The following is a 26590-nucleotide window of genomic DNA, read 5'->3' as shown; positions in this document are numbered from 1 at the left end:
TTCCTGAGCATGAGTCCACAGTAGATCTCAGCACCGGGTCCAAAGGAACAGCGCTCACCCACATCGCCCAAGCAGAAGCCGGCTTCCCAATGACCACGGAAAGGCAGTAAAACAAGGGACACCTCCTGACTCCTGGGCTTAGGATGACCTCCTGTGTGGGTTGGAGACTTTAGGAAAAGGAAAAGGGGCCTTCGGGTCTGCTCTGACTTGAAGGATGAAACTAAGGGAGGAGGCTTCTAAGGTATCAGCGGCAGCCCCTCGTCCCACAGGGCAGGCAGTCACAGACACCTGTCCATGTGCGTCCACATCAGTGGCCTTTGGAGGGACAGTGGCTAGACAGAGGCCTCCGTGTGAGTGTCCCCAGGCTCAGCCCTCTTCCCCAGAGCACACAACTTTCACAGAGGCTTCCAGCACAGCGGAAAATGGACGCCCGTACCAGAGGGAATGGCAATCAGAGCCGAGAACACTTTTGGCAAAGCAAGAAGTAATCAGTCAGGACACACCGACCGATGACAGCCATGCCAGGGACACTGAGACATTTGCCACCACTGTGCTCTGCTAGGTTTGCGGGTCTGGCATCCAGGAGTGGCTGGGTGCAGAGGTATCCGGCAACCCCTAATTAGAATACATTATCCATCTTCCTGACACCTCGGTGAGTTGTCTGCTCCACACTGGAGCCCCAGCTTTGTTCGGAGCAGGTTAATTGATATTCCAACGCCTTAGCTCACCGTACCCCCCCGTGGCTCGGCTCTGTTTTATCACACATCAAAAAGGCCGTATGCTCAGGGCACTCCGCACAGAGCTGGGGGCCTGCACAGCTGCAAGGGGCATGGTATCATAGGAGGGACAGGCACCAAGCAGATGTCACAGCTGCAAGAAAGGGAAGCAGAGAAGCCAGGCAGCCCAGGGAAGCTGGCGAGGCGCAGCAGAGCATGGCCTGATGCAACAAGGCTCGGCCTGCATTGTGCGCAACACCGGCCCTTTCTGCCCTCCTGACTTATCAAAGCACACTTAGCAAGGCCTGTGGGAAGCTTGGCTGCCCTCTGAACCGCTGCCTCTGTGATGTGCTTCTCTTCCTCCCTGGCTCCTCAAAGGGAAGCCAGAGTGTGGGTGTTCCCTGGGGCTTCCCCCAGAACTGCCCGATCTCCTCCTGGCTCCGACTGTGGATCTCTAGAGAAGGCTCCATTGGAAGCATCTGGAAGCTGCTGGCTGATTCATCCAGGGTCTCCAGGAGGCCAACAGAGGCTGGAGCCTTAGATTCTAATCACATTCCCTTGGCCCAAAGTCTGAGTTACCAAAACAAGTATAAGAGGCATCAAAAACTCCACACTGCCCTCCTTTTTCTCTGATGAAATGAGAAGTGATCCCCAACACATAAGAGAAAAAAGGGCCAATGAGATGGCACGGGGGGTAAAGGCACCGAGCCTGGCAACTTGAGTTCAGTTCCTAGAACCCATGTGGGAGGAGAAAATGGGCTCCCACAAGTTGCCTTGTGACCTCTGCACACATGTACATATACACACTAAATAAAGAAAATGTAACATTAAAAAAAAAAAGATGCCATTATGAGACCAGGCAAGCAGCCAGGGAAATGGGCTGGACTCCACCAGCTTCACCACGACCCTTATAATTTTGAGAAAAGTGAGCTGTTGTTTGCGTGTGTGGCCCAGACTGGCCGTGAGCTCGATATGCACCTGATCCTCTTGTTTCAGTGCTGAGGTTCACATTATCACTCCCAACTAGGTAGACCAATCTCCACCTGCCTGCAGGAAGGAATCCTACTTGGGACTTCTGTGCAGAACTCAGCACAGAAATGGCTTGTGGGGAGAAGAGGCTGGGCCTTCCGGGAGCCAGGTGAGAGATTTTCCCCAAACAGGACCTGGTACCTCAGTCAGCCAAGGGTGCTGGTGAGTTGATTTTCACTTCTGCAAGTTCATGCCTGACAGTGCCCTCCCCCAACCCCTGTACCACAACCTGGCTGCTTAGCCGTCAGCACCCAAGCCACACTGTCCTTCCACACAGCAAAGGCCAGCAGAGCCCCCTTGGGGGTGTGTCCGGGACCTCTTAGCTTAGTTCTACCCAGCTAAGCGAGTGAACTAACAAACATGCCGCTCGTAACACAAGACGGGAACCAGCCAGGATGATCAGTTGCCTCTAAGGACGCGCTGAACATCAAAACATAGTTATTTCCTTTGGGGACGGGGGTGGCACAATGAACACCTATAATCCCAGCACTGGGGAGGTGGAGACAGGACTGTTAGGGGTTCAACGCCTGAGCTAAATATTGAGAGATCTAAAAACGAAATCAATCCCTCCTCCCCTCCCCCCACAAATCCCCCTAGGAGTTCACTTTTGTTCACACTGCCCGGCTCTCCTGCTAGAATCCTGTTAGTTTCCAAAAATAGTGCAGAGAAAGCAAAGTTCCCATGTGGCACTGGGGTGGGCGTGGCGGTGGGTGGGCGTGGCGATGGGGTGGTGACGAGTCATATAGGTTTATTCAACGATAACGTGTCTCCTCCCTCTGCTGGCGCTGGCCACATACCACTCACCTCCTCATGGCTTGGTTGTCCACGAGTCCCGTAAAGGAGGTCAATAATGTGGTAGTAAAACTCCGTGCTCTGCCTGGCACCGTGCCAGTTCAGACCTCAGCTTTGTTTCCAGCTCCTAGCTCATCTGCACAGAGGCCTCATAGAGCCGCAGGTGTGCCAATGACAGCTACCAATCCCTGAGCCTCCACAGTGGCCCAGTGGTCCACGTTCATGGAGTGACAGCCCGTGATGCTAACCCAGTTAACACCGCCAGGAGGAATAAAGCAAGCGGCCCCGGTTCTGTGCCGTGGATTGGCTCATCTGCTTGGGTAACACTTCCACCGTGAGGAAGTTACTGTAAAGCGCTGTGGCCATGGGGCAACAGAAACTGTGGCCAAAATGAGGGTGGAGATTCTAGAAATCTACCGAGTATTAATCCCAGCACTTGGGAGGCAGAGGCAGGCGGATCTTTGTGAGTTTGAGGCCAGCCTGGTCTACAAGAGCTAGTTCCAGAACAGGCTCCAAAGCTACGGAGAAACCTTGTCTCAGGGTCAGAAACACACTCGGTGCCCCCTCCCTTTGTTGTGAAATCAGAATTATCATGATTGCACACATGTGTGAACCCTGAGAAGCTTTAGGTTCTATGTGGAATAAAGACACACCCAAGACACTTCTGTGGCTCTCAGGGTAGGAGACAGTCCAGCTTCCAGCCACCACGAGCCAGAGCTGGCACCTATTTCTCTCGAGACTGGGACGCAGGTGTTGCAGGCTGACCTTGAACTCAACAGTGTGGCCAAGAATGACCTTGAACTTCTTCTGATCTTGCTGCCTACGGGTGTGTAGTTAGTTGGTTTTTTCTTTGTTTACTTTGATCTTTGGGATAACTGCCACCCAGCTCCCAAATAAACACACGGAGTCTTTTTTTTATATTTATTTATTGTGTATACAATATTCTGTCTGTGTGTGTGTCTGCAGGCCAGAAGAGGGCACCAGACCTCATTACAGATGGTTGTGAGCCACCATGTGGTTGCCGGGAATTGAACTCAGGACCTTTGGAAGAGCAGGCAATGCTCTTAACCACTGAGCCATCTCTCCAGCCCCACACGGAGTCTTGTTGTTACTAATAAGCATCCAGCTTTAGCTTGGCTTGTTTCTAGAAAGATCTTAACTTATCCCATCTACCTTTTGACTCTGGGCTTATCTTTCTCTACTCCATACACATTTCTTTTTTTTTTTTTTTTTTTTGGTTTTTCGAGACAGGGTTTCTCTGTAGCTTTGGAGCCTGTCCTGGAACTAGCTCTTGTAGACCAGGCTGGTCTCGAACTCACAGAGATCTGCCTGCCTCTGCCTCCCGAGTGCACCACCACCGCCGGGCCTGTTTTAGACTGGCAGTGACACAGCTTCACAGGGTTAAACAAAGGCAACAGAAAAGAATGCGACACATCTTTGTATCATTAAACAAACATTCCACAGCATAAACAAATGTAACACAGCTTCAACTAACATGCCACAGCACAGGTGAGTACCACCATGCCTAGGTTCATGCCGTGCGGGGAGGTGGAACATAGGCCTCCTGCTTGCTAAGCAAGCATTCTCCCCACTGGGCTGCTGCACCCTCGACCTGATGCCTGCTCCCCCTAGCTCGAGGAAGGAGTGCACAGGGAACCAGCCTCATGCACTCACTGCCTGCTGGCCTCTGGGCAGTGGGTGTGAGGCTTCCTTGGGGTGAGCTGGGGGCCACTCACACTCATCTTTCTGCAGCCCCTCTGCCTTCCCTTGCCTCTCCTGGGCTGGTTGTTCAGGGCCGCAGGCACTGTGCGTGCTAACAAATGCTGGCTCACCACAATTCGTCGTTGTGAGAACTTTCTAGGCAAGGGGAAGGGAAGACATAAATGACACCTACCCTGTCCTCATATGGTCCCAGTGTCAAAACCAAGAGTGGATTCCACCAAAGTTTACCCCCGGGACCAACAGGTTTATTGGGCTCATTTCTGGAGCATGGGTGCATGGTGGGGAATTACTGACCCCAAAGCAGTCACCCTGGGAAGGGATGGTGGTTTCCCCACGGCCACATACATGGAGTTCCCTCAATTAGCCTTCCACTTAGTCCATATACCCTAGCCCTCAATATATGAGACCCAAGACTAGGGGCAATTAGGACAGAATTGCATTCAAATGACTGGAGAGAGAGGCTGGACACTCAGTTGAGGGTCCAATGACCCTTCCTACTCTCTCCTACAAAGGAATGTCAGTAGCCCACAGACAGACTGTGATGGCCTCTTGCAGGTAGGGAGACAGCTGTTGCTTTGCAGGGGGGACGGTGAGAGGAGACAGCGTTTCCATAGCACGATTCTCTTCTCAATGGAACAGTTATATACTTTTTTGCTGTGTGTGGCCTTTGCTTGCCTTCCTCCGCCAACAACCCCCACCCCGAGGTCTGAAATGCAGTGATGTCTGGATTCTTGAATTATACCCAGTGGCTTTTGTCCCTGCTGGGTCCCTATAGGAAGACTGTGCACTCCTACTCGTTGGGTGTGTTGTGCCTCCAACCTCATTAGGTCATGGTCCTGACAATGCTCTTTAAGGCTCTTGGTGTACTGCAAGCCTCACTCCCAAACTGTCCTGCCTGCATGTGTGCCTGCAGGCCAGTAGAGGGCACCAGATCTCATTATGGATGGTTGCGAACCACCATGTGGTTGCTGGGAATTGAACTCAAGACCCCTGGAAGAGCAGTCAGTGCTCTTAACCTCTGCACCATCTCTCCAGGCCCCTTCCTTTCTTCTTTCTCCCTCTCCCTCCTTTCTCCCTGACCCACCATCCCCTTTCCCTTCTTGCCCACCTCTCCAGGCACTGAGATCACAGGTGTGCGCCACCGTGCTTGCCCAGCTGACACTGCTCTCTGGCACAAAGCACAGAAGAAATGAGCATCAGCCTTCCACCCCGAAGTCACACTCAGATGGTGTGCACCAAGCATCTAGGTTTATGCTGGGGTTAAGCCCCATTAAACCTCTCAGGATTCAGAGGGATCCACTACATCAGGCAAAAACCCAACTAAAAAAATCTGAGGGTAAACGAAACAAATTAGCTCACGTAAGTCTTTTTATCATGTCCCATTTATTCTTTCCATGCCCTCTAACGCTCTCTTGATGTTCCCCTTTCGATGTTCCTCCTCGATATTTCTCTTTTGATGCTCCTCTGTTTTTCCCATCCCATAAGGTTTCCAGTTTGCATACCCACACAGATAAAGTTAACCGTTTTCTGGTAAATAACAATGATACCAAGCATGCATTTCTTAGGGCTAACAGGATAGATAAAAGATAGGTGCCTTATGTATCAGAAGGTGTGTGGCTGTGAAGATACTGGGAGGATTAGGATGGAGCCTGATCCCCCTCCCCCTCCCAGGCCTAAGCATCCTTGTGGTCTCTCTGCTGGCACCCAGGTGAGAACTTTTTTCTCTGGGGCTGGTTTAGTGACCCAAGCTTTTGTCCTGTATATTTTGGGGGTAAAGGTGCACACAGTTAATTTCCTAGACTAAGACCTTGTGTCACATGAAAGGTAGACACAGAAAGAGCAGACATGCTGTCTCTCCTGCTCAGTGCTTCTTTCTTATCAATGAGCCCTGTCAATAAGGATAATTGTGGGGTCTAGCTTTATGTAGATTTGACGATGAGAACAAAGGTTTCATGCCAGGGCCCCACAGTGTGGGGAAAGGTATCCAGTTGCCAGTACAGGAAAAGTTGGGTTTAAAGAATGATTTGTACAGTGCTGGGCTATTTGGGGGTAAATCCCATCATGGAAGGGAGAAACGTCACGATTTCATACGATTTCTACAGAATTGACAGTGACTATCCAAAAGACAGGTGTTCCCGAAGCCCTGCAAGTCGGGCTCCCCATAAATTGTACACTTGTGGGTTTGTTTATGAATCTGTCGGCTGTCCATTCACCGTATGATACTTAGGGCTCACATCAACCAAGCTCCTCCGGCAGTGGAGTATCTTAGCCTGTCTGAGTGGACACAAGCACAGCACACGCACTGAGCACTGGGCTGGATCTTCTCAACCAGAGAACGAGGCAGTCATTGCCTGAGGCCATGCACTGCGGCACCCAGTCCTGGGAGACTCTCCAGTCACTTCCTGTCTGCGTGTCCCAGCCCAGCCATCTGAGGGGTGGCTCAGACCAGCAGGGGTGGGCACAAGCTGTGTGTCCAGCGACTTCCAGCCAACTTCTTGATTGTAGACCCAGAGGAAAGAATCCTGGTAGCTGAGATCAGATCCAGACTCACTGAGATGCAGGCATACTAAATGGGTTGTTTTAAGCCCCTAAGTTTGTAATGCAAGGAGAGGAAAACGATGTCCAGTACACTGGTCACTGAGTGCCCATGCTCTGAGAGGTCAGTGAAAGGGTCCCCCCGCCTCTCACATGGTACCCAGGAGGGATCCCATGCTCCATTGACCCCATGCTCCATTGACCCCATACTCCACAGACCCCGTGCTCCACAGACCCCTTGCTTCACAGACCACATGCTTCATGGACCTGCTGCTTCACGGACCCTGTGCTCCACAGACCCCCATGCTCCACAGACCCCAAGCTCCACGGACCCCATGCTCCACAGACCACATGCTTTATAGACCTGCTGCTTCATGGACCCGCTGCTCCATAGACCCCATGCTCCATGGACCACATGCTCCATGGACTCCATGCTCCACAGACCACATGCTTTACAGACCCGCTGCTTCACAGACCCGCTGCTCCATGGACCCCGTGCTCCACGGACCCCATACTCCACGGAGTCCATGCTCCACAGACCTGGTGCTCCATGGACCCCGTGCTCCACGGACCACATTCTCCACAGACCACATGCTCCACGGACCCACTGCTTCATGGACCCACTGCTCCACTGACCCCATGCTCCATAAACGCTGATGGAAGGAAAGAATGAACGCTATCTGGATCTGTCCCAGGTTCGGTAGCACTATGCCAATAAAACCTTCTCCAAGATGCTGCTGATTCACAGAAGGGGGTGGTGGTTAGGATCCAACAGAGCGGCGTGGTCAGGGTGGAAAGTTTACGTGGAGATGTCAGCACTCCACGTTTCTCTTCAGGTTCCTTCAGGAGACGGTGCGGCTGCTGCCCTGGGTGGTTTAGATGGACCGTGGAGGGCTATCTGGCGACTCCCAAGTCTCTGAAGTGTTCAAACCTCTCATTAGACCTTGGTCCCCCACGCCCTGGTCAACTTCAACTGCTACACCCCAAGTGGAAGCACACCTTGAGACCTGGGGCCCAAGTTCTTCAGAACCCATCTTTCATGTCGATGTGATACCCTTTGCTGAGAAGTTTTCCAGTGTTTTTCTTATTCCTTCAATGGGCAGAAATAACATTCAACCATCAAGATGTCTGATGTTAAAGCAAGACCATCACCCCGCCTCGTGGATGAGTTCCAACTTATTTTCTTAGTATGCTTTGTTTGAGAAAGGATCTCATGCCATAGCCCAGGCTTGCCTCTAACTCTCAGCAATCCTCCTGCCTCTGCTTCTTAAATGCTGGGACTCAGTTGTAGCATCACACTGAGTTTCCTTTTTCAATATATATAAATATTGAAATATATATGTATATATTGATTTTTTGAGACAGGTTTTTCTCTGTGTAACAGCTCTGGTTATCTGGATATCCTGGAACTAGCTCTTGTAGACCAGGCTGGCCTTGAACTCACAGAGATCCACCTGCCTCTGCCTCCCAAGCACTGGGATTAAAGGCGTGCACCACCACTGCCCAGATCAATATATATATTTTTTAAAGAATCATTTTCAGAACTTATCTACTACAACCTTATTCTAAAGAGGGAAACTGGGGCTGGGGAGACGGCTCTACCGGTAGAGCACTCGCTGTGCAAGCGTGAGGACATGGAACCCCAGAGCCCACAGAAAAAAGCCAAGCATGCTGCATACAGTTGTGATGCTAGTGCCAGGAAGGCAGAGACAGGCAAACCCTGGGGAGAAGCAGAAGAGCGTCTCAGAGGTGGAAGAGCTGGAGAGAGGCTTGGAGGCTAAGAGCACCTACTGCTCTTCCTGGGGACTTGAGTTTGGATCCCAGCACCCACATCAAGTGGCTCACAACTGCCTACTACTCCAGGGGATCCAAAGTCCTCTTCTGGAGTCCACTGATCCCCCTCACATGCACATATACACCTATAATCATATATAATAATAATAATAATAATAATAAAAAATGTGGAGTGACGGGAAGACACTGTACATGCACACAAATAATCGGGAGAGGAAAGGAGGCTCAGAGAGCGGTGGGGACTGGGCTGTGGACTGAGGGCCAGTGGGCCAGAACTGAGGGTTTTCCAGGCCACCAACAGAGCCTTAGGTCAGCTGCTGTCACTGTGGCGTCACACTTCCGCAGGCCCTGTTCTGTCACCAAACCAGATCCAGGAGGACAATGACTGGGAAATAAGTGAAAGAGAGGAGAGGATTCGTGCAAGGGCTCCTCCCCACCATCCTTCCTCAGCTAGGGCGTGGGAAAGACTTGCACCTGTTTACGATGCACGTCATAAGAAGGGCATTGTGTCGTTTCTGCCAAATCAGAGGCCTGCACACTGCAGTGTGTTCTTATCTGGAGGCTGGAGTGAGGAAGAACTCTCTTCTTGGCTCATGCAGAGTGGGACAGCCTCCATTTGTTCCTGCTGTGTGGCCGAGGTCTCCTGCTCCTGCGGGTGGAGGCTGGCTGCGGCCTGATGTGCCCAGAGACCACCACGGGGACCCCTCCAACCTGGCTGCTCTTTGTATGGTGCCAACAAGAAGAACCTCCCCTCCAGTCTGCGGAGACTCATTACTGTATGACGTGATGCCAGGCCGTGGTCTCGCCTGCTGCAGAGATGGGGACTGCATAAGATGTGGGCACCAGGAAGTAGAAAACCAAGGGCAGGTACCTTCGGGTCTATGTGCCATGGAGTGTGGAGGTCCTGAGTGGGGCGGGGTCAGCAGACTAAAAGGCCTGGATATCCAGGGAGTGAAGGTGATGGAGGGATGAAGCTGAGCGCAGGCTTCTGGGGTGGGGGTGGGGGACAGGCTGTGGGGCATGCGTGCACACATACACAAGGAGGCTCACTGGTTCAGCTATACTCTCTGGCCAGGAAGCACCGCGGACCTGCCTGCCTGACCCACCAGTGCAGGGTGACAGATGTGTGCCATGCCCAGATTCATATTTATTTTAAAGAAACGGGTGTTTCCTCTGTGTACATTAGCATCTCCTGAAGGCAAGTTGCTCTACAGCTGTCTTGAGGGGAGGAGCCACCCCAGGTAGCTGGGCGTGGCCAGGAAAAGGGCTTCTGGTGGTTTCTGAGTTCTGAACAATTTGAATGGATGGACTGTGGCCAAAAAATACATTCATATTATTTTTCTTTTTTTCTTTCTGCCACAGCAGGTTTTTTTAATTGCAGTGCTGGGAACTGAACCGGGGCCTCCTGCATGCTAGTGGGTGGGAAGCAACAGGAAGGGAGCCGTGGGAAGAAAGCTGAAAGGGAGCGTCAACCATCCACATCAATCAGAGCGCATGCATTCCAGCCAAGGTGCCGCGGAGTCTCTGGTTCTGACCCTTCTTATGTACATTCCCCGGGCCCACACCTGCCTTGTTAGCTCTCCTTTGTCCAAGAGAAGTGTGGGCACACGCTGACCTCAGGGACATGGCTGTCCCTAAGGAGCAGCTCATATATCTCTAGCAGGTTGAGCGGCCACCTTTCCATAATTCTGAAACCAGCTGCTAATTTCTCTTTCTCTAATGCATTTGATGGTCACTTCAAATAAAATTCTTCAAAGAGATTGCAAAAGAAGAAAAAAGCAGGGGAAAGAAAAGAAACAGGGCATTAACCACAGCCTCCTGATGGGTTATGCTTCCCGGAACACTATTTCCTGCAATATTTTTGTGCTCTAAATTACCAATTCCAGTCCCTGTGTAGCTAAATAATAATAATTACCATATAAATGAATATGCATATGTGTCATTTTTCTCCCGAAAAGCAAGAGAGCCTGCTTGTTTTGGGTGAGGGTTTGTTTTGCTTTTGAACAACCAAAGCTCATAATTAGAAGCCTCGCCTCGCCCTGGAAATCTGTCTCCGTCGGGAAGAGATGAAAACGGCTCCAGATGCCCCTTGAAGGTTAAAAGAAATCTTAAAACAAATTGAAGAAGGTGGTTCTTTCCCTGCAGGTAACACAATCCCAGACACGTAGGTCAGGGAGGCACCTCAGTCTTTAAGCACAACCCTGTTGTTGTGCAAGATAGGGAAATGGAGGCGTGAAGGAAGGAACGATAACCAAACCTCCAGGAGACTCCCCATCCATACAGGAGACACCCCATTCATATAGGAGACACCCCATCCATACAGGAGACTCCCCATCCATACAGGAGATACCCCATTCATACAGGAGGCACCTCATCCATACAGGAGGTACCCCATCCATGACAGGAGACACCCCTTCAGTAAATGAAAAGTGGAGAACAGTCATGGGAGACACTGATGTCACACTTAGCTACCACACACCTGTACCTGCACACGCTCACATGCAAGAAAAAATGGAAAAAGATATAATCAAGGCAGCAATTATGATATAAACATATCAATAAAAGTAGATAATAGTAGATTAATGACAGTGGGAGCTCTTGGGAAGAACTCTGGAAGCCTGACCTTGAATGTGGCTTACACTGTGTGGCTCGAGCTTGTAACAGGTTCAAGAAGGGCTTGCTGGATGTCAGAATGTCCTGGGACTGAGGATGCAGCTCAGCTGCTCTGCCTCCCGAATGCTGGGATTAAAGGTGTGCACCACCACCGCCCGGCTCATGTTTCATCTTTAAAGATTTATTTATGTGCGTATGTCTGCATGTTTATAAGCACCTACCCATAGAGGCCAGAAGAAGTAGATACCCTGGAGCTGGAGTTACGGGCAGTTGTGAGCCACCTGATGTGGCTGCTGGGAACCGGACTCTGGTCCTCTGCAGGAGCTGCAGGTGCTCCTAACTATTCAGCCATCTCTCCAGCTCTTTGTATCACATTGGGAATGTGTTAAAAACAGAAGGGCAGCCGGGCGGCTGGGCTGATGTGAATGCATCTTGCTCCCAGGACACACAAAGCCACTCTTACTCAGCCTCAAGCATCTGTGGCTCTGCAGTGCAGGCTAAGCTTCCACCTTTACTGCCCCGGGATGCAGTGACATGAAGAACAACACTTGCACCGGTCAGTACTGTTCTGTCTGCTCTGAGGCTGGAGAGGGACAGCGACTCTCAGAGCTGCCCAGCTGGTTCCAGATGACTCAGTTTCCATGCCAGCCAGTTTGTCCCCAGTTAGATGACAGCAGGACGAGCCACCCCCTTTCCTTCTCTATTCTCTCCTTGCCTCCCTCCCATCCCCCACAGACCATGACAGCCAGGCCCCTCCAGGGTGACTCCTGCAACACAGGCCAGTATATCTACCTGGACAATCCTGGATGTTTCAGTAGTTTTACTGGAGTGCAGCCCTACCCTTCCATCGCTCCTGTATTCAGCTGCTTTTGTATTACATCAGAGCTGAGCGGCTGCCACACAGACACAGAAGCAGCGAGCCCCAAGCGATCTCACCCCAGCAAAGTTTGTCAGAAGAGCCCCAGCCCTGGGCACCTGTTCAAGCCTGGGCTGGAGACCACTGACTGGCTGGGCGTGAGTGACTTGGGGTAGAAGAAAGCAAAAACACTTCAGACCACTCTTTGACCCCAAGACTTCAGCTGATCTGTGACCTGTTCATAGTTCACATGACTAAAGCACACAGGGCAAGGCTGTGAAAGCAGCTGCTCACTCACCACCACGCGGGGTGGGGGGGACCACCTGAGTGATCTAGATCCTGCCTGCGCCCCAAATCAACTGTTAAGGGAGGGAAGAGGAGGGATGAGGGAGAGATAGTATATCTGTACATATGTACATGTGTGTTACACAGGCTCCAGGTCTGGGCAGAATGGACTAAACACATCCTACCTTTTATTATTTATTTGTTTGTTTGTTTGTTTATTTATTTATTTATTATGTGTACAACATTCTGCTTCCCACACACCAGAAGAGGACACCAGATATCATAGATGGTTGTGAGCCATCATGTGGTTGCTAGGAATTGAACTCAGGACCTCTGGAAGAGCAGTCAGTGCTCTTAACCTCTGAGCCATCTCTCCAGCCCCCTTTTATGATTTTTTAAAAATGCTTGCAGATCCCAGGCGGCAGTAGGCAGGCAGTGGGCTCTGGGAGCTGCAAGATCCCCGGGCGGTTTACAAGCGGTGGCTCATCCTGGGCGGGCTGGTCCCGCCATGCGGCGAGCGGGCAGAGACAGCTCGCTGCGGGTCCGGAAGAGCCACCCAAGTAGACGGGTGAGCAGGCGGCGGGTAAAAGGCACATGGACACAGCAGGCAGTCAAAGACCTTGGACACTTCAGTGTCACTAGTGGGGTCCCTTGGTCCCTCTCCCACATATACTTTGGCAATTTCATCTTGCTGGCTGTTCTTCTAGGATGGCTCAGAGTAGGTTAGCTGTTCCTATAGGCACCCCAACAGAATTGTCAACTACCCCACCTACTCTGGTGCCCATGACTACACACTGACATTTGTTCAGCTTCTAGTTGCCAGCTTTACCTTCTCTGTCGCCTCACAGATGGATTCATCCCTTCTCCCTTACTCTGGCAACCATCCCGAGGCACGCAGTGCCACGCAGCCTTACCCTCCTGAGGCAGTCGTCCTCATTCAGGCGCTCCTGGACCAGGCTGACGAGCATCGAATTGGGAATCCTCTGGAGGAAAGACACATGGTGTGAGGTCTCCGTGCCCCATGAATGCAGGTAACAAGCTGTTCAAGGACGCGTCTCTTGCTCCCAGTAGTGGTGATGCTCAAGGAAAGGAACGGTGTCTTTAGCCTTTGAACCCCACACAAGGTAGGAATGAGAGCCAGTTGGCTGAGGCTTGAGGGGGTGTGCACACCTCTCTCCAACCGCACATTTGATGACTTCACACTGCTGACCAAAAGCTGACTTTGATGAGCGTGTTCACACCACTGGGCAAATGACAGAAGGCCTTACCCCAAAGAACTGGGCATGAATGTTGACCAACAGACAACGGCCCCAGCATCAGAAGAGTGCCAAGGATACATTCCTGGAAGCCTGACTTTTATGTGTCAATAACACCTGAGAATCATGAACCACAGCTGGGACCTTCACCTCAGGTGCCACCTACCTTTGTTTTTGTTTGTGTTTTCGTCTCTCACTGGCCTGGAACACTCCAACTAGGTTTGGCTGGCTGCCTAGCCCAGGACCCTTCCTGTCTCTATCCCCTCAGTGCTGGGATTACAAGTATGCATGATATGTGTCTTTTTTTTTTTTTGAGACAGAGTTTCTCTGTAGCTTTGGAATCTGTCCTGTCCTGGAACTTGCTTTGTAGACCAGGCTAGCCTTGAACTCACAGAGATCTGCCTGCCTCCTAAGTTCTGGGATTAAAGGTGCATGCCACCACTCCTGGCTTTTTAACATGGGTGCTGGGGATTGAACTCAGGTCCTCATGCTTGCACAGCAAGCACTTTACCTACTTAGCCATCTCCCCAGCACCACCTCCCACAACCCCTGGTTTCTCGGCTACTCCTATGTAGCCAAGGATGGCCTTGAACGACTGAGCCTACTGCCTCTATACCTCCCACGTGCTGGGATTACTGGGATCTGATTTAGGGCCTGATGAATGCTAGGCAAGCAGTCTACTTAAGGGAGCCACATCTTCAGCCCAGTCAGTGAGTTCCTGGAACCTGCCCCAGGAGTTCTGAATTTGAGAGCCTGCATTTCCAACATGGTCCCCCAAGTGATGGCATTACACCAGGACTGGGGCCTCACATGGAGAGCCTGTAGCCTAAAGTGACCTCAGAGTCAAAGGGTCCACCAGGCTGGGAGCCACTGGACAATGAGGCCGCCTTTTTGTTGGTGCCCACATCCTCCAGCGGAGCTCCCCAGGGTTGGCAATAAAGAAGGAGTGGATAGGTAGCACCTTCTCTTCCTGTCCCCTCCCTGCCAGAGCGGTTTGCATGCCTGGGCCATGTTCCCAGGGCTCACCTCCCTCCCTGACACCATCTACTCACACAACATGCAAACAAGGACAGGGACACAAGAAGCATCTGCCCAGATGCACAGAATCTAAGCAGTCAAAGCACACATTTGAAAGGTGGCAGGCCCAGGTGGGGTGCACGCCTCTGGATACCTTCCCAGCAGGGGCTAGGTGGTGGCTTTGAGGAAAGCCCATCCCAAATGCCCCCTGCCGTCCCCTGCCACTCTGCTGTCTGGATGGCAGCTTTGATGTGTCACATCATCACAGGGGCTCTGGGCTGCTTCCAGAAGGCCCGCCAGACTGTCTTTGCGGGAGTCAGGCTACCTCCTTCTAGAACCTGGTAACTCATCTCCCCGCCCCCCAAGCCTGGATTACAGGGAGAGGCGGAGACAAGTAGCTGGAGCCCACGTGGCTTCTCCTGGGCACTGCTCTGAGTGCCCAGTTGATGTGTGATTCCCCTCTGTATGCTGTGAATATCACTGGTTCATAAAGAAACTGGCTTGGGCTGATAAGGTAGAATAGAGCTAGACAGGGAAACTAAACTGAATGCTGGGAGAAAGAAGGAATTAGGAGGGAAGCCATGTAGCCCCGCCTGGGAACTTCACCCGGTAAGCCACAGCCACGTTGCAATACACAGATTACTAGAAATCGGTTAAATTAAGATATAAGCATTAGCCAAGCTAATGGGCCAAGCAGTGTTTTAAATAATACAGTTTCTCTGTGGTTATTTTGGGTCTGAGCTGCCAGGCAGCTGGGAAAAAAACAAGTGGCTCTCCTCACAACACCCAGACTCACCGTGGGGCCAGTCTGCTTTTTTGATTGTTTAGGGACAGCATTGGCTGCATCTATTTCAGCCAGTCTGGGTTTTGTTCTCTTCCCTGGCAACTTCCAGTGTTGCCTCTAGCAGCGGTGGGGCCCAGTGGCGGGATGACTGGTATGCCACCCCAGTGTCTCTTCGTGTCTTGAAGGACATGCTGGTTGGATGCTTGGAGGTGCCAGGTGACTGGGCTGTGCCTGGTTCTGCCCACAGGAACCACTTAACTTCCTGGATTGGACTTCATTTCACATGGGAGTGGCATGAGTTTGGGTCACTTATCACCAGGATCCACTCTCGGGGACCCTAATGTCGGTGGGCACAGAACAGACTCCAACAGCACAGCAGGAGGGGACAAGCTGAGAGCCCTGGTCTGCCTTCCACAGATAGCTCTGTCAGAAGGGCCAAGGACCTTTCCCAGGTCAGAGAGTTAGCAGTGGGTAAAGGTACATGCCACCGTGCATCCTGATGACCCAAGTTCAATTCCTGGTGGAAAGAGAATCTACTCTTCCAAGTTGTTCTCTGACCTCCACAAGTGCCTTGGAGCCGACATGAGTGCACACTTGTGCACATGCGTGCACATACACACACAGTATAATTTAAAAGTAAAAAATGTTTCTTTTCTTTTTTAAAAAAAGAACATTTTCCAGATTCTTATGAAAAGCTCAGCTGCTGCAAGTTAGCAGGAAATTAAGGGATGGCAGAAGAACCACCCCTAAGACTCTGGAGGGGGAGGCAGAGGCTGGGGACAGGGGATAAGAAGAAGGAGAGAATGAGAGAGGCAGAGTCCACCACAAGGTGGCCATTGACACTTAAGGAGGGACAGGCAGTGTTGGCCTTGGGATTCGGGAGGCTGGCACACTAGCACAGAAGCCAGCAACCAGGTTTTAAATTTGTAGACACAAAACTGGGCCCAGCGGCACATGACTGTAGTCTAGCCCCCGGAAGTGCAGGCCAGCGCATCAGAAGTTGGAGCTCAGAGTAAGCCTGGGATGCAAGGGGAAAATACATTGTGAACGCCGTGGAGACCTGAATTAGGAATAACCCAGCTTTAGAAGCCCAGCTTCCCAAACTCAGGTCACTTATTCACTCCACAAACAAGGCAGCTCTGCCCCGATACAACACCTTCCAGAGGACACCCAGACACATCAATTATGACATAATTAACCGCAGTGACAGAGGGGAGTGTGCTGGGGGGAGGGGGCTGGGCCTCTCGTCTCACAATTCCCAAGATGGTGTCTTAAAGGTTATGCCTTGATCCCACTCCTCAGGACTGGCTCTAAAGGCCAGGCCAGGCCAGGCCACAGGTGGTTTATAAGGTGCCTGGCGCAGAAAGGGACTGTGCTGCTGGACTGGGTGGAGGGGGGAAGCCCCTGGGGTAGGCAGTTTGCACTTCCCGCAGAGAATTCAATCCTAAAGCTGTGGGGCCTGACATGGGAGCCGCTGATGCCAGGACCTGGCCTGTGAGGGTCTCAAATCTCCTTCACATCTTTGTCTTATTTTGTAATATACAAGTCATAATAAACAAAAAGTCGTGTGATCCCTCAGTGGCTTGGAGAACAGTCCTGCCCCTTCTGGCGTTCTGATACTTTGATTCCAGAATCTTCCATGGCTGGGAGCATCACAGCCCTGCTCTTAGAAAAGAGTTGAACGAACCTTAGCTCCGCAGTCTGGACACACCTCCCAGGCTGTGCCTGTGGCTCAGCAGATGGCTGGGTCCCATGTCCAACGGTGTCTTTACCTGGGGCAGTCTCCTTTAATCTTTGGTTTTGACAAAAAGGTGTCCTCTGGGAGGGTGGATGACTGAAGGTCACAAGTCCGACTTGAAGGTCAAATGTGCTTGTGTTTCTGTCTCACAAGCGAGCCAGCTGGCTGGGCTGGCTGATGTATTATATAGCTTCAAGTCCTGGGGTCTAAGCACTAGAAGGGCCAACAGGCCTCGACTGTGGCCAGGGCACTGGACAGATGGGGCTCTGAGATGGTGGAGCTGAGGGGACCTGGGTGGTGGCCCAGACGCTGAGTATCAGCAGACCCGAGGGTGCCACGCTGGGGGGGGGGGGGGGGGGACGACACAGAGCCTGGACCTCAGAGAAGAATACCAAGGCATTTCCCCACTCTTTGCCCTAAAGGGAATTTTGGGGAAAAAAATCTTTGCATTTAATTAAAGACAGTGTGCTGAAATACAAGACAAGGAGATAGAAGAGGCAGAGATAACAGCTAGCCAGCCAGCCTAGGTGGGTTCCAGGTTCACTGAGAGACCTGGCTGAAAAAGAACATGTCTGAGAGTGATCGAGGAACACGCTCCTCATTGACCCCTGGTTTTCACGCACACACACACACACACACTCATACACCAAACACACAAAAAAAAATCTTTTAAAAGACACTTGGCTAGCTGCGTATTGTTGGGGGCATTGCGTCCTGTGCTCACAGAGAAGCACCAGGAGAACCAGGAATATTAATCACACAGGGATGTCTTCTCCATGGAGGAGATAAAATCAGATACCCGCTTCCCATCCGGAAAGCCAAGAGTGGATTCTATTAACGACCTGGTGACCTTTCTGCTCTCTGTGGAGACAGACCTCACCCAGGATGATTATCCCAGACTCTTCCCTCCCTAGACGCTTACCCATCCTTAGAGGAGATGTCACATGTACCGTGTGTCCTGGTGACCTGTGCGCTACCGGTCAGAGATCATTGTGGGGAATATTAGTTTCAGCTGTGATGCTTTTGTTTACGCTGCATTTGTTTAACTCTGTGAAGCTGTGATTCTTGGCCTGTCTGAAACACCTGATGGTCTAATAAAGAGCTCAACGGCCAATAGCAAGGCAGGAGCAAGGACAGGCGGGGCTGAGCAGGCAGAGAATATAAATAGGAGGAGAACCTAGGAAGAGAGGAGCAGAGAGCAAGGAGAGGAGGACATCGGGAACCAGCCTCGGAGCCAGAGTGAAAGTAAAGTATACAGAAGTAAGAAAGAGGGCTGGAGAGATGGCTCAGTGTTTAAGAGCATTGCCTGCTCTTCCAAAGGTCCTGAGTTCAATTCCCAGCAACCACATGGTGGCTCACAACCATCTGCAATGAGGTCTGGCGCCCTCTTCTGGCCTGCAGGCATACAGACAAAACATTGTATAAATAAATAAATAAATAAATAAATGAAGTAAGAAAGATAAAAGCCCAGAGGGAGAAGGTGGATGGGATAATTTAAAATGAGAAAAGTTGGCAAGAAACAAGCCAAGCTAAGGCTGAGCATTCATAACTAAGAATAAGCCTCCGTGTGTGATTTATTTGGGGGCTGGGTGGTGGGCCCCACAAAAGAGCCAAAAAGAGTAAAACAAACAGAACAGACCACACTAGATTCTAGGCCTTTTAGCCACAGAGCCCACCCTAATGGTCACACGAACACGCACTATAAAAAAGAATCTTTGTAGTCGCAGTGCACCTGGAATTGCACTGATTGGACTGACTGTTGCCTGGAAACCTTTTCCCCAACTGTACTGTTAGAATATGCTGATAATGAACCGCCTGGCATTAGACTCTGGGAAGTCTGATCCAGGCTGACGAAGTCCGCACTGGGTTTTCACTCATGTCTTCGGTGGTTCACGTCCCTGTGTGGCACCTGCAGGGACCCCAGAGGACATGGTGCGTGCTGCTAATCCCAGCACCGGAAAGGCTGTCAGGCCTGCGCTAGGGTTATTTGGTGACCACGAAGCTGGTGGGGTCTGGGAAACAGCAGTCTCCATCCCTGTGGGCTGCACCAGGAGCAAAAGCAAGAATGGGAAGCGCTGAGGGTGGACACAGGGCCATGGGGAACCCTACAGCGTCAGAGAAACACTTCCAGAGTCTAGCACTGGGGTTGCTGTGTCTGATGGCCGCCCTTGAAGTCACAGCGCAGCTCAGTCCCGCAGCCCAGGTGTGGTCACCAGGCCCCCTCTGTGGGATGAAGATGTGCCGCCCCCACCGCTTCTTCACTGGACTGGACTACATTGTCTTAACCAGGACAAATCATTGCTCTTTACCTGCTTTCCTACAAGGAAGGGCCTGGCCTCTAAATTCCCTCTTTCCACTGTCATATCTGCCTGCATCTTATTTTACACAAGACTTTGCTTTTCAGTTCATTCAAAAGAAAATGGAGGACTGGAGAGACAGCTCAGTGGTTAGTAGCACTTGATTCTCTTCCAGAAGACCTGAGTTCAGTTTCTAGCACCCACATTAGGTGGCTCACAACCATTTTTAACTCCAACTCTAGGGGATCTGATACCCTCTGCAGGCCTCTGAGGGCGCGTGCACACACACATGAAGAAATCATCTAAAATATAGTTTTAAAAAGAAGAAGATGGAAATTAGCCAAGTGAATAGGAAGGTGAAGCCCTGAAGCCACAGCTGCTCTGTCCCTGTCCCTGGCCCAGGGGCCAGCCTTACCTTGTAAATCTTGTAGTGTCTCTTGGCTTCCTCAGCCATTTGGGAAAACTCTTTTTCTAGTAAGTTCTCCTTGGTGATGAGATTGCTGTTGAGGTGTTTGCAGAGCCACATTGCCTGAAGAAATAAAAGCGAACACCTTAGGTATAACTCCACTGGGTGGGGACGATGGCTCAGTCAGTGAAGAGTTTTCCTTCCAAGGAGAAAGACCTGAGTTCAGCCTGTCTCGGAACCATAATAACAATTCCTGGCATGACAGCACACTTGGAACCTCAGTGCTGTGAAGGTGGAGACAGGAGTATCCCTGGGGCGTGCTGGTCAGGCAGTCTAGACTACTAGCAAGTTCCAGGCCAGTGAGAGACCCAGTCTCTGAGGAGGTAGATGGTGCTAATGAGTGTAACTCAAAGACATCCTCTGGTCTAAATATACACACACAGACACACACACACAGACAACACAAAGACACACACAGAGATATACACACACACACACAGATACACAGACACACACAAGGCCAGGCATGGTAGCATGTGGCTGTACCACCAGCATTTGGAAGCTGAAACGGGAGAATTGCTAAGTTTGAGGCCAACCTGAATAAACAGAAAAAACAAAACAAAACAAAAACCAATGGAATTAAATCTGCCAAATCCTCATGTATTCCATTAGAAAAAGATGGCTGAGGAGTGGAGACTGTAGCTGGGCAGTGGAGCAAAGGCTGGCCTTGGGAAACAGTCATTTGTGGGTGGCTGGAGGAGGCCCCCCAGCAGCAGACAAAGCAGGTTCACCCAGCATTGGCTCTGTGTGGCCGTCCACCTCTGGGTCTTCCTGGGTTTTGTGGACCACGAGGAAGAGGTGGAGGTAGGCCTCTGTGTTCCTCACCTGCTGTGCCCAGCAAATCCCTCCTAGGGATCAGAGAGGACCGGGCACCTAAAGAACAGCTGCCCTGTTGCTGAGCACACAGCTCACTAAGGGAGCCCAGCAGGTGTCTAGATGCATTAGGTCATCATGGATCCAGCCTCAAGATTACTGGCCATCCAGGCCCAACCCCAGGGGTGACCACAGCATCTGTAGGAGACCCATGGAGCCTGCAGTTTTCAAAGCTCTGGCAATACCAAGAATAAGCAAGTGGGGGGACCCCTGTCTCTAAAAATAGCACAATGGTGGTGGCTGGATTCAGGGAGGCCGACGAGAAAGGAGGAGAATAAAACAGAAAAACTGCATCTGGAGACACAGAAGGCTGGAGAGACAGACGGACAGACGAATGACAACAGCTTCATTGACCCTCACAGTGCAGCACACACAGGTGTCTTGTGCAAGGATCACCCATCGTGGTTCCTTTTTGAGGTAAAGTGCTCAGTGGGCAAGGGACAGCCTAAGTCTACTCTCACCCGAGCTTAGAAGGTAGAAAGAGTCCCACCTCAGATTGTCATAATTCTACTACACCTGTGGAATTTAACAGCTACAACCAGGGACTAGCTTGGCGTGTTGGGTGCCTGATGCCAATCTTGACAACTTGAGTTGGATCCCAGGGCCCCACATGGTAGAAAGAGAGAATCAACGCCCACAAGTTTCCCTCTGACCTCTATCTATATATGCACTGTGGCTCATGTATGCCTCCCCCTACAAATACACATGTGAGCAAGTATACACATACAAAATAGTAAGATGTAATAAAAGTTAAAAAAAAAAAAAACAAAACGAAAGCCTGGACATGCAGCTGGACATGGTGGCCCACACCTGTAATTACAGCAACGAGAGGCCGAGGGAGGAGGACTCTACTCTGAGTTTGGGTGAGGCCTGGGCTACAGCCCCAGTTCTAGGCCAACCAAAGCTATAAAGTAATACCCAGGCTCAAAAGAAAAACAAAGTCAAACCAAGGACCCCGAGATGAAAGTCATGGTAGAACAAAGGCACCAGCTTCCAGCCGGTTTTGGGGTATGGAAAAGAGACAAGGGAGGGGGAGGAGCTGACATGTTTCACCGTCTGGTCTGGTTTTACCTTGGGGAGACTAAAGAGCAAAGGGGGTAAAATGGTGTGCTGAAGTCTCAGAACTGACGTGTGAGCACACGGCACAGGGCCTTTGCCCTTCCTGCTTCAGCTATTTCTCAGTCCACACTGAGACTCCATAACCGGAGCCCCTAACGTATGCAGGCCCTTGGCCCAGAATTCCTTCTAGACATGAACTCCTCAGCTACAACTGGGGGAGATGACCCCAGGGTGCCTCTGAGGTGTGACCAGGCAAGGGGTGGTGCCCACATGTTAGGCAGCGCTCATCCCCGAAGGGCTCTGTGACTGTAGTCTCATATATTCTGAATTCCCACCTGTGGTGGTTTGAATGAAAATGGCCCCCATAGGCTCCGAGGGAATGGCATCATTAGGAGGTGTGACCTTTTTGGAGAAAGTGTGTCACTGGGGTGGGCTTTGAGGTTTCAGGAGCTCAAGTGAGGCCCAGTGGCTCACTTGCTCTTCCTGCTGCCTGCCGATCCAGGTGTAGAATTTGCAGCTACCTCTCCAGCACCAAGTCCTTCTGCATGCTGTCACGCTTCCAGCCATAATGATAAGGAACTAAACCTCTGAACTGTAAGCAAGCCCCAGTTAATTGTTTTCCTTGTAAGAGTTGCTGTGGTCATGGTGTCTCTTCACAACAATAGAAACCTTAACTAAGACCCTGGCTATGAACACACACTGCCATTTACAATGAGAAAGTGGGCAGGAAGAGAAGAAAAGGGCAGACGGGTGGTGCACACCAGTGCACAGCTTCCTGTCCACCGGAGCATGAATGACACCTTCTAGAACCGCATTTAATCTAATGCACTTACGATGGTGGTTTTCCCTGAGGCAGGCGGACCTAATATCACGACCTTCGGCACTGTGGAAGAAAAAGATTTGGACGTCAGCGCTGGGCGTGACAAAGCGGCCTCCCCTGTCTGTGCTGCGTTGGGTCTATTTCTTTCCTCCCCAGATTTCATTTCTGCCAGTGACACGGCCATTCATAATCCTGAGGCTGGGAGACGCTCGCGCCCCGAAACGCATTCTCTGTGTTTAGAGAGGTAAGCGATCACAGAGATGGTTTATTTTTCTGTCTCCGCAGGGACACGGACACAGTAACTTGTTCACCAAACTAATGAATATCAAAAACAATTGGGATTTTCAAATGCCATAAAGCATTTTAAACAGGGACTTTGTCTTGGGAACACTCTTTCAAATAAAGTTGTATTTTATGTAAATCGACCTTTGATGCTTTTACATATATATATATATATATATATATATATATATATATATATATATATATATATATTTATGCCTTCTTATTTAGTAGAATGTATCTCCCACACACACCCCGTCATTTTATAGAAGAAAATAATGGAAAGAAGCCTGCAGTGTACGGGTCAGATTTATAAAACCCAAGGCAGGGAAGTCTGTGTTTTCGAATGCAGGCATTTCTAGGCAAAAATTTTTAAAACCCTGGCAGCTTATTTGCGGCTGTAAGTCCTGGCTCTGGAATAGTTTTGGTTCTGCAGAAGCCCTGGGGTGTCATCTGGGATACCATGGAACAGTTGCTGGTAACCGGGAAGAGAGAGAAGCCTATTGCAATGACAGGGTAGGATGGGGTACCAACAAGGTCAGATGGACACCTAAGCCCAGGATGGCTGCCAGTTAAGTCTCTTGAAGATGTCACCTCCATGTTGTCCAGAATGAGTCCCCTTAGCCTTAGGACACACGGATGCTGTCTACCCAATTCTCTCGAGGCTCAACTACCCACGTGGAGCTGGAAGGACTTCATGCACAGGAGAAGCATGAGTGACTGTCCACTCTGGGGACAGACACGGAGATGGAACCAGAGAGTGTCCTTTAGGCCAGCGCATCGTCACTCTGATAGACTGTTTGGGTTCATATAGAACTCTGCCCCAATTCCCAGTACCTTTTCGCTTCTGAGGTGAGGGTGGAGAAGGGAGTGAGATGACACTCCCCTCCCTTCCCTGGCCTCCTAGCCAAAACTCTGAAAATTTCGCAAGTAGCACAGGACCCATCAGAGAGAGGATGGGGTAGTGCACATGATGGGGCTCCACACGACGGGCAGTCTAGCAAAGTGAGCCATACACTCTGGGTACCACAGTGCTCTGCTGGCCTGAGTCCCAGGATCTTTGGGGTTCCCTTGGGCCTTCAGGGATATGGCTTCCAAAAGGCTCAGGTGGGCCTTATTTTTCCTAAAATAGCCTTGGGCTCAGAGAATCCCCAAGGGAACCCCCTAATGACTCCCTCCATCCTAGGGCAGCCCCTTTCTTCCCAGATATTGTTAACATGTGTCCATTTATGGCTTGTCATTCCCTATCAAGAATGTCCTTGCCTCAACCCAGCCAGGGGACACTCTGGGCCCTACTGTGTGGCTTCTTCCTGCTGAGACTACTACATGGGGTTCCGCTGTGGAGGAACTGGTTCAGCTACTTGCCGCAGCTTCTCTTCCTCTGTAGTAAGCTTCATCACCAACCTAAAAACTGGGGCACTGCTGTCCCCAGGAAATGGCCAGCTCTCAGAGGACAGGTACAAAGTCTTAGCCGCATGAATCTTTCCACAGAAGTTAACACTGCAGGGACACCCACACAGCAGAAACTGCAGTGGCCACCTCAGCTATCCCCTGGGCCTTGATGAGACCACTGAGAGTCACCATTGCTGCCACCTAAAAAGGCTCCCTTTGCCAGCCAACATTGTAGGGAACTGCGAAGGACCCATGGGTGGCCAAGTTGAGTCAGGCTCTAGTAAAAGGACAGAGGACCACAGAATTCAACACAGCTGGAGAGCCATGCCAGGGCTACCCCGCCAGGAAGGATACTCCAAGCAAGGCCACAAAATGGCCTGGAGGAAGAACACTGCTGCCGTTCCAGGCACTGATGCCACAGCCTTTGTCCTTGATGCTCTGTGGGTCATGGGGCTGCCACCAGCCACCACCATCCAGGAACCGTGCCTTGCAGAGCCATTGGCGAAGGGCCACGGGTGGGCACAATACACACGACACAGGCTGTTGTAAGAGCTGGGGGTGTTTTCCAGCATCAGCGCAGGGCTCAGGGCAGGGAGCAAGGAATCCATTTCTACTCCAAGATGTAGGCCAAGGCAAGGCCTCTCATGCCACGCCTCCATCTGAGTGAGAGCCCTTCATAGCAGGTGGAAACACCATTTGCAGCCCAAGTGTGGAAATGAGATGGCTCTGTGGACTTTAGGTGCAGTGAAGGGGATGGTGGGATTGGAGCCAGAGTTCAATCTAGAGTTTGGAGAGCAGCAGGGAGGGTGACCAAAGACAGAGAGGAACAGGAATTGGGGACACTGCTGTGACTATAGAGAGTGCCTGCCCAGCCAAAGTCAGGATGCGGGAAGCCGCTGTGCAAGCCTACACTGGTGCCCATGCGAGCCTGCACTGGTGCCCATGTGAGCCTGTACTGGCTCCCCTTGCTCTAAGCACAGACCTTTGCCCACCCCTCAGAATGCCACCAGCCAGACCCAGGGTTCCGGGATGGCAGTGCTGGAAGGTAGACACATCTCACACTGAGCATGTAACCAGGACATCCAGCCATGAAGTCCAGCTCCTAGCCAGTATGTTCATCTTGGCAAAGGCCATGGGCTAGGGCTACAGGGGGAATGTTCCTCCCCTCCGTTCCCAGCTCCTGTAAGTGGCGCCCAAATTGTTCACGCCTAAGAAAATACTTTAAAGAGGAACATCGTGGCCCTTCTTCCCTCCCCATTTCTCATACTCGCTTATGTGACTAATTTCAGTTTCTTAAAATCTAACTTGAAACTCTAGCCTAGCTCATGAGTAATTATTTATAAACAGTGTCATAAAAGGCTGCTTGACTGCCAAGAGTAATCAGACTCCTCCAAGCACTTCAAAGGGAATCAAAGAACCTTTCCATCCATGGAGCCTTTGGAGGCTTAACTAGGAACACGATTTAAAATTCACAAGGAACCCCTCAGGTATCAGAACTCCAATACAAGGCTTTCCTGGACAAGCGTTTGATAAGAAGCGAAATGCTCCATTATATCCACCGCTGCCTGTGCTAATATTGCCCAGGGCCACCGTAAATGCTCACTTTGTACTAAATGCTTTTCTTGAGGCAAAGGGGCTGCTAGCCCAAGTGCGGGGGCTCCTTCCTTCCCTCCTGGGCATGCTCAACAGGCCGGGATAAGTTCCTCCTCCCACGTCAGTCACTGGTCAGTGTTTCGTGTGCCCAGGTTTGCCTTGCTGCCAGTAAGCAGGAAGGTGGCTCTGGTGCTAGGAGGCAAGCAACTCTTACTGCTGCCCAGAGGTGGGTGAGGGAAATGCAGACTGCATGGCATGGGACCCTGCTAAGTTCCAGAGGGGCGTGGCTCAAGCTGATCCCACGTGTCTTGTCTTAGACACCCTAGAAAAATCATAACAGCAAGGTGGCCTTTCTCTACCCGTTGTTTAGCTTTGCTTTTCTGGGAATGAAAGCCTATGAAAACCCCCATCCAAAGACACAGATGTCCCATAAATGCTCAACCAAGGCCTGAGACTACGGTGGAGAACTGGGGGGGGGGGGGGGGAATTAAGCCTCGAAAGCTGTGGTTATGGGACCCAGCATGAGTCCTGAAGAACGTCCGTGCTAGAAAGAGATACCCATCCAGATGATGGGTGGAAGGCTGACCATGGCGAGGAGTCCCCAACACAGGCCTGGACTCCACTCCCCGCAGCAGAGGGTGCTGTGTGGAATAAAGAGAGAACTCCACGGA

At 51.1% G+C, this 26590-nt stretch overlaps 1 protein-coding gene across 1 annotated transcript in view; it reads right to left on the bottom strand.

Moving 5' to 3' along the window:
• The window catches only part of Ak8 (adenylate kinase 8), a 118226-nt gene that overhangs the window by 86732 nt on the left and 4904 nt on the right, over positions 1-26590 (bottom strand). The window contains exons 3-5 of the mRNA XM_041674942.1: positions 22666-22715; positions 19850-19963; positions 13257-13325 (exon numbers count right to left, since the gene is read on the bottom strand). Of these exons, the coding sequence (XP_041530876.1) occupies positions 13257-13325; positions 19850-19963; positions 22666-22715 (233 nt within the window). The remainder of the gene's footprint in view (positions 1-13256; positions 13326-19849; positions 19964-22665; positions 22716-26590) is intronic.

Source organism: Microtus oregoni, unplaced genomic scaffold, assembly GCF_018167655.1.
Source record: "Microtus oregoni isolate MIOR12 unplaced genomic scaffold, Mior012 000025F_ref0000491, whole genome shotgun sequence".
Taxonomy (NCBI): Eukaryota; Metazoa; Chordata; class Mammalia; order Rodentia; family Cricetidae; genus Microtus; species Microtus oregoni.
The sequence above is the reverse complement of the archived record's forward strand: the minus strand, read 5'-3'. Positions and strand labels throughout refer to the sequence as shown.